At 34.1% G+C, this 12000-nt stretch overlaps 2 protein-coding genes and 1 long non-coding RNA gene across 6 annotated transcripts in view; 1 reads left to right on the forward strand and 2 right to left on the reverse strand.

The window, feature by feature from the left end:
* The window catches only part of LOC141579365 (uncharacterized), a 441343-nt gene that overhangs the window by 333012 nt on the left and 96331 nt on the right, over positions 1–12000 (forward strand). The window lies entirely within an intron of this gene.
* On the reverse strand, positions 810–1745 carry LOC141579506 (olfactory receptor 6C3). Its single transcript, XM_074375929.1, has one exon. The coding sequence runs from the start codon at positions 1743–1745 to the stop codon at positions 810–812; it is 936 nt and encodes a 311-aa protein (XP_074232030.1).
* On the reverse strand, positions 8455–9540 carry LOC105061938 (olfactory receptor 6C1). The gene has a single exon (XM_010946067.2). The coding sequence runs from the start codon at positions 9394–9396 to the stop codon at positions 8455–8457; it is 942 nt and encodes a 313-aa protein (XP_010944369.2). The 5' UTR covers positions 9397–9540.

The raw sequence follows: 12000 nt of genomic DNA on the forward strand, positions 1-12000 counted from the left end.
AAGAAACAAACAAAAGGGGAAAATGGCCCAAAGAAACAAATGAATAAATTTCTAAAAACAGACCCTAAAGAAATGGAGATGTATGAACACCTGAGAAAGAAATCAAAATAACTCATAAAGATGATCCTTGAATTTAGGAAAGTGCCAGTGTTTAAGTTTTATTGCATTTCTTTTGAAATTTTTAATATAAATATTTTCTAAAAGTGATAGAAAACAGAAAGCATGGAAATTCTGTAAATGTTACATAATATGAACAATGTTCATCTTGAAAATAAGCACTAAATTTCACAAAGTATAAATGTCTACATTTAACGTGCAATATTCTAGTACATATTATTTCTCTGCATTGAACTTAATACATAATAATACAGAACATGTAGATTCTTTACACCTTAAGAAATTATTATAGTGAATCTTGAAAATACACAAGAAATTACACACTAATTGTTAAACTCTACATTTGAACTATGATGTGAAATCATAGGATCCTTTTAGGGACTGATACTTAAAAGAATTACAATTATTTTCTACCTAATACTGTAAAGTATGTCTAAAAGAAATACATTTCATTTCCAGAAAATTCTGTAGGAGAAATAACCTTTCCTATATTTTTAAATGTCAATAAGCAATGCACTGGAGAAACTTAGGCACGGAAGTGGAAGAAATGGATTGGGAAAATACATTAACTGTACCGTGGGCATAAAGCAACTAAAGAGACTATAAACAGCAAGCATAGTTGTATGACATTCAGGAATTCCAAGATTTAACATAATAGCTCTTTAGAGTGTCCTTTATTTTTGTCAAAAAATTCATTTCTTGGCAGAAAATATTACTTTATAGACCATGTCTTTGAAGGCTTGTTTTACTTGCTGGTTTCTCAGGGTGTAAATGAAGGGGTTGAGCATGGGGGCAACAGACGTGTTGAGAACAGCTACCCCTTTAGTGACAGATGCCTTTTCTTTGGCCGAGGGATTAGCATACATGAATATACAGCTTCCATAAGAGATGGAAATGACAATCATGTGAGAGGAACATGTGGAGAAAGCCTTTTTCCTCTGACTGGCAGATGGGATTCTCAAAACAGTCCTGATGATGTACATATAAGACAAAATCACTAATGCCAAGGTGAACAGCAAACTAACCAAAGCAAAATAAAATCCCATTACTTCTAGGAACCACGTATCTGAGCAAGATAATTGCAAAAGGGGAAAATAGTCACATGCAAAGTGATCAATGACATTGGAGGCACAGAAATCCAGCTGGAGGAGAAGCATAAGGGGTGGGAAAATGGTCAGAAAGCCACCCAGCCATGCACACAGTGCAAGCAGGCTGCAGACTTTCCTGCTCATGATGGCTGTGTAATGAAGGGGCTTGCAGATGGCAACGTAGCGGTCGTAGGACATGGCAGTTAGAAGATAAAACTCTGTCACCCCCATGAAAATAAAGAAAAATAGCTGAGCTGCACAACTGTTAAAAGAAATAGTCTTATCTCTGGTGATAATTGCCCCCAGAAACCTAGGGATACATACAGTGGTAAAGGAGACTTCTAGGAAAGAGAAGTTTCGGAGGAAGAAATACATTGGCGTCTGTAGATGGGAGTCCAGCAAAGTCAGGGTGATGATAGTGAGGTTTCCAGTGACACTTAATACATATGTGATAAACAAAAAGAGGAAAATCACAATCTGAAGGTCAGGATCATCAGAAAGGCCTAGGAGGACAAACTCTGTGATCCCTGTGTGGTTCATTTCTCACTCTTTCTCCTTTTTCCTTCTTTAAAGATATTTAGGTGGAAAGTGTATTAAAGGGAAGAGATGAAAAGTAATTCATCATGATCAATATGATCGCTGATACAATTCTCAAACATTTTCTAGAATCCATGCTGATGTTATTTTCATCAGACTCTCTTATTTGCATTATATCTTAGTATATATTTGTGAGTCCTGCTTTATTTTAAATCTAGCAGGTGAAGTTAGAAAATCTTCATACAATAAGTCACACTATTGAGATATGTTAAATGAAATCAGTGCTTTTTTCTTTGTCTACATTATGCAAGTCATTGCATTTTTGTTGAAATAATCACATAAGTATGCATTTTTCCTTTTTTTCTGTCATGTATTTCTTAGAAGATACTACCAACTAGAAACACAAATGAATCACCTTAATTTCATCGAAAGATAAAAAAAGAAACATTGAAACTGAAATAATAAAGCATTATATTTTATGATATGAGAAATTACTATAATTTTCTTAGGGAATGAAATAAACTTTAAAATCTTTAAATATTAATTTAATTAATTACTAATTTCATTTTAATATTAATATTTATGTATATAATTATCAAGATAATATGAGAACATTCTGTACATATTGTATAGTACTCTAATGGAGAACATATTCACTTAATGATTTTTTAAAAAATTATTCAATTGAAATCACTAATTTTTGATGTCTTCTATAACGTGTTATGAGTATATATAGCGAGAAACATTTTTATTTCTGAGCTTAAAGTGATATGCAATATTTATTCATTTTTTACTTTACACTGAAGCACAAATTGAAAAATAACTACTTGCCTCAGATGTTAGCAGCTGTGTCACGCAAATTGTAGCCCAGTGCATTTTCCATTTGGACATCCTTCTTTCACAGCTACTAAGCTTTATAGAAAAATGTTTTACTACTTTGTAGTTCTGCCTCACATTTATCTTTCAAATGAGATGACTGATCCATAAGGTTATCCAGAGATGTGTAGGAAAACCTCTCCTTCATCCTAACCTATTCAGTTCATCCCCAGCTGCACTGGATACACCATTCTGTGTATCTGGTTTGCTAAAATCAGGACAACTAATTTCTCCATATTTCAGACAGCCACAGTTCTGCTGTGAATAATAGAATATAAAATCATTGCTTCTCTGTCAGACACTAGTAAAAGTCACACTAATCCAATTTGATTTAATTTTATCCTTATTTTATGATGACTAAAGGAAAATAGTTCAGGAAGTAAAACTGGACTGTCAGAAACCTTAAGAAGATCTGGAAACATACTATAGTCCTCTTCAATAATGTTGATCCAGAAGTTTAAGAAAGTCATATTTAAAGAGAGAACTGAGAGGGATATGACAATATCAGGTCTTATAAGTATAGATTCTCAGATCTGATGTCTGTCCGTTGGCATTAGTAGCTCAAATTTTCAAGTCTAGTTGTTTTGAGCTATGAAGAGAGTCATGCATTCATCTCCTGGGAACAAGGCAAAGTCAGGGCGCATTTCTACTATATTGTAGACCATGAGGGATTTCTGGAAGCCACCCTTGGCATTTTCAGTAGCCTCCTAACTCTTCTCTATCGTGAATCTCCCTCTTGAGAATGGTTATGTTCATCTTTGTATCCCATAGAGGACCTAAACGTTGACATCTACAAAATAATCTTCCATTAACCACAATTATTTAATATTTCAAGAGTTATAAAAATAAATGTGAATTCTTACAAAAGCAGAACTCAATCTAATACTATTTATTCATCTTGGCATGTATAATTTTTCTACATATACAATTTTTGTTTATCTTGAGGTTTTGTTATTGTTGGGGCTTCAAGAATTAAAGGTATTTCATAATTCTGAGATAAATAATAACTATTATAATGCACATACTGTGCTCACAATTTTTAAAAAATGCTGTTCCATAGGTTAACTAATAATTCTCTTTATCAGTAGCAATATTTAATTACAGTGTCAATTTTGTTCATCTTATTGTTCATCTTGGTCTTTGCATTTACTTACCATGTCATTAACATACTAGTGAGAAGTATCACAAAATACAAATCTTTTGTTTATTTTAGTTCTGGTTACTGAAGTTTGGTTAATTATCTTTATTGTTGTTCTTATTTTTCTCAAATATCTTTTAGTTAAAATTATATATAATCAGTTAATAACAAGTCACACATTCATTATATAATTACATAAAATAATAATACATATCACATAATAACTACTTTGTAGAATATAAGTGTTATATATTTCATCCAGTTGTATTGAGGTGTAGTTGACATGCAGCACTATGTATAAATGGAAGGTTTACAGCATAATGATTTGATTACAAACATCATGAAATAGGTTTATTGAACATTTGCTATCTCATATAGATATGAAATTAAAGAAATAGAAATAAATTTTCCTTTAATGGCAACTCAGGATGGACTCTTTTAACAACTTTCATATGTAACATACAGCAGTGTTAATTATCTTTATCATGTTGTACATTACATCTCAAATATATCATGCTAGTCCCTTCTGACTTGCAGAGTATCTGCTGAAAAATGAGCTGATTATGGAGATTGCTTTTTATGTGCCTTTTTCTCTCTCACTGCTTTTTAAAATTATCTCTTTATCTTGGACTTTTAACATTTTAATTAAGATATGTTTTGGTTTGAGTCTCTTTGGATTCATCTTGTTTGGGACTCTCTTTGCTTCCTGAACTTGGATATCCATTTCCTTCTTTAGGTTAGAGACGTTTTCAGCCATAATTTAATCAAATACATTTTCTGCTCCTTTCTCTCTCTCTTCACCTTCTGGGACCCTTATAATATAAATGTTAGTGCACTTGATGTTGTCCAAGAGGTCCCTTAAACTATCTTCATTTCAAAAAAAATTTTTTTTTTCTTTTTCTTTTTCCGATTGGGTGATTTCCAGTATTCTGTCTTTTGAGTTGCTAATGAGTTTGTCCGTATCACATAATCTGTTAATTCACTTCAGTGTACATTTTATTTCAGTTATTGTATTCTCTAGCTCTGATTGATTCACTTTTATTTTTTCTAGTTCTTTGTTGAAGTTCTCACTATGTTCTTCTGTTATTTTCCCAAGTCATGGAGTGTTTTCTGTTACTATTGCTTTGAACTCTTTATTGTGTAAATTACTTATATTTATGTCATTAGTTTTTTTTTTTTCTGGGTTTTTTTCTTTCCTTGGAACATGTGCCACTGTCCTTGCATTTGATTTGATTTTCCTTGTTTGTCCTATGACATGAGGTAGAAACAGTTACCTATCTCAGTCTTGAAGCCATATCCTTATGTGGGCATCTCTGTGCAGTCTGCCTGTGCACAGTGGCTTTGATAGGAGAGCTGGATCTGAAGTGAGCACTGGCCGAGTGTTCTCTTGGTGTGTGCTCACAGCCGTCTCCCTGGGAGGTATGGCTGGAGGCAGAGTGACTAGAGCCATAGATCAGTGCAAGCCAAGCCTTCTCCCAGGATTGAGGATCATAGCCACCTTGGCCGGGAGTCGGGGTGGAGGGGTCAGGGGCCCCGAGGGGCTGGAACAGCAGTCCAGAGTGAGCTAGGCTTCTCTCTAGCACAATGACAGTCTGTGTTTGGGTTGGGGTTGGGGTTGGGGCTGGGCCCAAGGGGCTGGAGCATGAGCAGGCGTGGGCTGGGGGACACGCTCAGGGGATCTGGCAGGCTGATCAGGGCACCAGGCATTTTCCAGTGTCCGAGATAGGGAGCAAGCAGGTCTGTTTGTCCACTCCTCAAGAGCAGAGCCTCAGTTTCTGCAGCCCTCCAGTAAGCCCCACTGGTCCTCAGACCAGCCAAGGGGGCTTGTGCTCCTGGTGCCAGACCCCAGGGATAGGGTGCCGAAGCTGGGGGCCAAGGGTTTAGTTGCACTGAGACTCTTCAAAATTGGTAAATATAATTAATTTTTAATAAAAGTGATTGGTTTTTCCTTAGGCATGTAACACTCATCTTTTCCAACTCCTGCTACTACCTCACCTGAGGTGAGATACACTGAAGCCACTGCCATGAGGAACCTGAGATGTTAGGGAAAAGGGAGAAAATAATGTAACTGGAAGGGCTTAAAAACTGAGGTTCCTTGCATGTGAATTCCTGGCAATGTTTCATGACGATTTAGCCTACCCATGTGTCATCATTACGGGCTTTATTCTAATACAATCTGTTTCCCTTTCTCTTTAAAATAATAAGTATCGTTATTATTTCAGAAGAATTTCCTTCAGTGAAAGAGATGGCTAGGTGCTTTTCAAGAAAGCAGACATTAATATGTTTATGTATTTATATGTGTTAAATAATAGTAGGTTTTAATTTTTCTATCATAGATATTTCCATAAGGAAGAGTGAATCCTGGTCATTTACTATTTTAAAAATCCCTGAATTCCTCTTGCCTGAATTACATCATCCGTAAATTCCTTTGAATACCTGTCTATCTCACAGAGTTGAGCTTTCAATGACTTCACTGTGTGAAATCTTTAGAAAAGTGCCAAGCATGTAATAAAAGTCGTAGAAGGCTTTGCTCTATGAAAAATATGCTTCCTGACCATTAAATTAAAAACCTTCAGCTTAAAGATGTTATCTAATGGTAAAGGCTATGTTAGGTCTAAGTTAAAATCTGCAGTAAGAGAATCACGTAGAAATAATAAAAATTGTACATAGAAATAAAATTGTACATAAAAATAAAATTGTACTTAAAGTTGTACATAAAAATGTGCATAAAGTTTCAGTTATACATGATGAGTAAGTTCTAGAGATCTGCTACACAACACTGTGCCTGTAGTTAACAACACTGTACTGCGCCCTCAGAATTTGAAGTGGGTAGATCTCATGTTAAGTGTTCTTGTCTTAAAAATATAAGCCCTACATTTTCATAAGTATAGCAGTTAGATATATAGAACAATATTAATATTTATTACAATTTATTGATAGCTAATTACGCTATATGCTTTATAGATTTATTTCCCTCCCTGTAATAAGTTGTTTATACCTGATTTATCTGGACTTATAACTTGACTTACCAATGGGGAAATATATGCTTAGAGGGTATAGAAACCTCAAGTTTGTCAACTATTTGTCTTATTTAATATAGAAATTATACTTCAGATAGGATGAAATGAATTTAATTTTCCTCTAATATTTTGAATCCCCTTCAATTTTTTTTTCTTTCTCAACAAATCCTGTGTTTTATCTCTGCAGTAAATGTATCTCATAATGAGTATTAGGAATGTTGCACCACTAATTAGGCTTATTTTTCTATTACCAAAAATTGGTTTTTGTTATTTAGAATACTTTTTACTATCCATAATCGTTATTTCAGTTTATACACACACACACACACAAACACACACACACACGCACGCACACCCCTTTTCAAAATACTGTAGGCACTTATTAATGCCTCAAGCAGAATAAATGTTAGAGTGTTTTAAAAGATGAAATCCTAATTTTATATAAAATGGAAGATTTTGCTTTGATACGAAGATTTTATTTTCTTCAAAACTTGAATGATTTTATTTAGGTATAAAATAATCTGGATAAATGCCCTGTTTCAAAATAGTCCAAATTTTGAGAAGGTTTTATATATATGAATAATATATAAATAAATAATATAGAAATATATATTTTATATATATATATAAATATATATATATTTCAGCAAATCAAAAAGGGGAGGTTACCTTCCATGGAATTACAGAAAGTGAATTTATCCTACAAATCTAAAGTGGCTACTTCTTCACTATTTTCTAGTATGGGATTTGGAAATATGGAGCTCTATGTAGCACTATCCCTACAGAAGTACATATTGTTAAAAATCTATAGTTTTTATTTATTTATTTATTTATTTTAGTTTTTAAATTTTTTTTCAGTGGGTAGGTAATTATGTTTATTTGTTCAGTTAGTTTTTTGCTGGAGATACTGGGGATGGAGCACAGGACCTTATGCATGTTAAGATTCACTCTACTGTTTGACCTATACCCTTCCCCTATATCTATACTTTTAAAATCAAAGAATAAGTTATTTAGACATCCTCTATTAAATTAAGGAACAAGTAATGTTTCTTTGTTTTTTTTAAGATATTTTTTGTTTTGTTTTTATATTGGTTGGGGGGAGGTAATTAGGTTTATTTATTTTTTTAATGGAGGTATGGGGATTGAACCCAGGATCTCATGCATGATAGGCAGGCACTCTACCACTGAGCTATACCTTCCCCCCAATGTTTCTTAGCTTTAAAAAAAAACTTTCAGATTTTTTCAGTAAATTACGTGGCATTTAAAAAATGTTTCCTGAGAAACTGCAAGATGGTAAAGGGAACTTCTGTCAAACATAAATGAAACTCACAAGATTATGTTTTCTGTAACTAAGTAAGTGAAATATCATAACCATCTTTATACAATGTCCTCCATTCCTGGTGATTATTTCTTTCCTAAACAAAACTCAGAATGCAATTTTACTTTAAAAGTTTTTAGTTTAAGAAGTTGCAACTAACAAGTGTTCAGAAGAATGAGAGTCAGAAAGACTTAAGAAAAGTTATGCAAATTGAATGAGAAAGATACTAAACAAATATTTTTGTAAACTACTAGAAAAAAGACAGAATAAACAAGGATGGCAAGGAGGCCATTGTGATTTGAATATGCTATTGAAATTTTAAAATTTCCCAGCAATGTGTCTCTAATTCATTACACCACATCATTTCATTTGCTTTTGAAAGACAGTCTTTTTTGCCATGTCCGTGAAGGCTCGCTTGACTTGCTGATTCCTTAGGCTGTAAATAAAGGGGTTCAGCATGGGGGCTACTGAGGTGTTGAGCACAGCCACACCCTTGCTCAAAGACACTCTCTCATTTGCTGAGGGTTTAATATACATAAAGATGCAGCTGCCATAAGAGATGGAGATGACAATCATATGGGATGAACATGTGGAAAAGGCCTTTGTCCTCTGACTGGTAGAAGGAATCCGCACAATTGTGCTGATGATATATATGTAGGACAGGAATATCAGTGCCAAAGTGATCATTAGAGTGAACACAGCACAGGAAAACCCCATTATTTCTAGGAATTTGGTGTCTGAACAAGAAAGTTGTAGGAGGGGGAAATAATCACAGGCGAAATGGTCAATAATATTAGACTTGCAGTAATCAAGGTTTAAGAGCAACATGAGTGCAGGGAATATGATTAAGAATGAAATGAGCCAAGAAGAGAAGACAAAGAGTATGCAGACTCTCTGGTTCATGATGGTTGTGTAATGCAGAGGTTTGCAGATGGCAACGTAGCGGTCATAGGACATGGCGGCCAGCAGGTAAAATTCAGTGGCTCCCAGGAGAATGAAAAAAAATAACTGAGCAATGCAATCATTAAAGGAAATGGTTTTATCTCCTGTAACAATGGTGCTCAGGAACCTGGGTATAGTGACAGTTGTGAATGACACCTCTAGTAAGGAGAAGTTTCTGAGGAAGAAATACATGGGGGTCTGGAGGTGGGAGTCCAACAGGGTCAGGGTGATAATGGTCAGGTTCCCAGTGATGCTGAGCATGTAGGTGATGAGCAGAAAGATGAAGATGACAGCCTGAAGCTGTGGGTCATCAGACAGTCCCAGGAGGATGAACTCTCTTATTACTGTGTAGTTCCTCATTTTTTTTCCTCTTCTCTTGTGTCAACTACAAGAGGAAACACAAAGAGAAGACTTAAAGAAAAGAGGATTACCCACAGATAGCACTGGAATTTGCCTCTGGAAGTCAACTATTATGTCATGCTAATTTAATTTAGGAGATTTTTAAAAGAAGTTAATGAAAATAGATGACATATTTTAAAGTAAGATTTTTACCATATATGCCAGAGTCTGTTTCACATAGAATATTTCTTTATAAAATCCCTATTTGACAGATTGCAAACAGATTAAAACAATTTTTAAAACTCGTATCCAAATCACAGAACGTAAATGGGAAGTGCAGGGATTTTAACCTGGGTTTTTCTAAAACCTAGGAATACTGGAATAGAAATGCTACCTGTTTACTTCTTAAAAGCCTCCCCTAAATGATTCCCTTCCCATTGGGAAACACCTTGTCTTTTCTTCCACTCCAATAAAAGCATCTAATTTCCTAATTTTTGTCACCCAAATTCTTGTAATATTATTTACTAGTGTAATATAGAAAAGCCAGATGTGTCAGGAAAAAGGTCACTCAAATGGGTATGTCTCCCAAATCTGAAAGTCATTGGAGTTAAATCTTTAACAATGTGACAGGTTTCTGAGTTTCCACTCTCACAGTCACTTTCCTAACCTCCTGCTCCTCCTCTGAAGCCACAGATAATGGATATTAGCGAGTCCAGGGGAGAAAGGAGGCAGACTAGACACTGAGTTTTGGATCTGCGTTATGGGCTAAGGACACCAAACTGTACAAATGTCTAAAATAAAACGTTATCCTCCATCAAAATTTTTTCTCCAAAATTTCTCACATCTAAGTGATATTAGTATTCTCTCTCTATATATATTCTAATTTCTATCTCATAAATTTTTATATTTTGCCTTTTATTTACTTAAAGGAAGTTCTATTTTGTCAGCATATTGTAGTAATCATGAAATAACAATGAAAACCTTTGATTTTGTCTTCCTAAATAACAGTAGTAATAATAATAATGCATTTATTTTAAAAAGAAGCTAAGTTTCCTCAATAAATTTCCTCAGTACATTTTTATATCAGTAATTCTGTGAATTCACATTAAATGGTCAGGTTTACATTCCAATGTCAGGAGAGAATTTTCTGCAATAGAATGTTTAATTTCAAGATACATGTTTGTTGATCTCTAGTATGTAATACATCGTAATACTATGAAATTTCTCAACTTTGTTTTCTTCCCTTACATACGTGAGCTTTCTTTTCACTTACTTCACTTTCTAGCAAAAAAGTATTGCTGCTTTCAAATTAAGGAAAATTCCAGTTGAAATGGGTGGTGGCCAAGGCTACTGCGAGAGCATGTGAAGTTCACAAGAAAATGAACTTATTCTTTCACTATTCCTCAGAGACTAGAGAAAAAGGCTTATTAGCACTTAGAAGAAAAACAGACATTATAATTACATATTCTGTGAATAAATTTATGGCCATTGAAGAATGATAAATATTTACAAATGTAAAATTTGTTGTTCTCAATGAACAATCTTCTGAGATTCATAGCTGTGTGTGACTCTTTGATCTGTAAACCATTTCTGGGATGTTTCTGGGAAAGTAATCAAGGCTATATCCAAGTCAGTAAGACATCCTTTCAGACTTTCCTTCCTAACTACTCATTCACATTTTTCCCTAGTCCAATATGATTTATGATAACAAACTTCATATTCCTTTCTATTCCTTCCTTTTTAATGAATTCTCATATCTTGGAAATCTCATTGTTGAATCAAGCATGTAGCTCACTGCAAGTGAAAATTAACCTGTTCAGCAAACAAATGCTTGCCCTTGTGTTAAATAAAACAACTAGAAATGATTTTCAGGACACTTCTGCCACTCCATAGTAAATCATAAGGATGGCTTCATAACAAATCATAATGATGGCTTCAGAATAAATTATAAATCATAAGAAACAGCATTCTCCAAATTGTCCAATTTAAAAAGCAACTATACTTCAATGTCTATCAAAGATCAAGAGATTGTCTTTTCTTATTTTGTATAAATTGTGAGAAGCTCCCTAAATTCCACAATATAACTGGAAACTTAGATTATCTTCCCACATTCTCTTTGTGTACTGAATTTTCTCTTCTTATGTTAAAACTCCTAAGAAGTCATAAGTGAGATTGTGAACACATATATCCTTAATACAATCTTCACCCTCAACATTACTACACAGTTTTCCAATTCTCTGTCTTTCCCCTGACAATCTTTTTCTTGGTGTTAGGTCTGTATGCTAGGTTAACTTGTCAGAGACAAGAACAGAGCATTGGATTATTTTGATATCTTGGGTAACAGTTTGGCTTTGTAACAACACTAATTCTTTTTCTAGAATGATTTATTCTACTTCTGACTCTGTTTGCTGAGTAAGAACTCATCATGAACTTCATCATGACAGCATGAAAAAAATACTTGAGATGAAGAATCGATTTAGAGTATTTTCAAATTATTACTTTAAGATTATCTTCGAATAGTCCTATAATTCATAATTCTGTTTCTCTGAGTGTTTTGAAAGAAAAAAATGACCTTGCTTTTTGCCTAATGGGAAGGGGGAGGCAGATCAAGTCAGTGAGATCAAA

This window comes from Camelus bactrianus, chromosome 12 (assembly GCF_048773025.1).
Source record: "Camelus bactrianus isolate YW-2024 breed Bactrian camel chromosome 12, ASM4877302v1, whole genome shotgun sequence".
NCBI lineage: Eukaryota > Metazoa > Chordata > Mammalia > Artiodactyla > Camelidae > Camelus > Camelus bactrianus.

Coding starts and splice junctions, on each gene's coding strand:
- LOC141579506 (XM_074375929.1), bottom strand. CDS start 1,745: ATGAACCACACAGGGATCACAGAGTTTGTCCTCCTAGGCCTTTCTGAT.
- LOC105061938 (XM_010946067.2), bottom strand. CDS start 9,396: ATGAGGAACTACACAGTAATAAGAGAGTTCATCCTCCTGGGACTGTCT.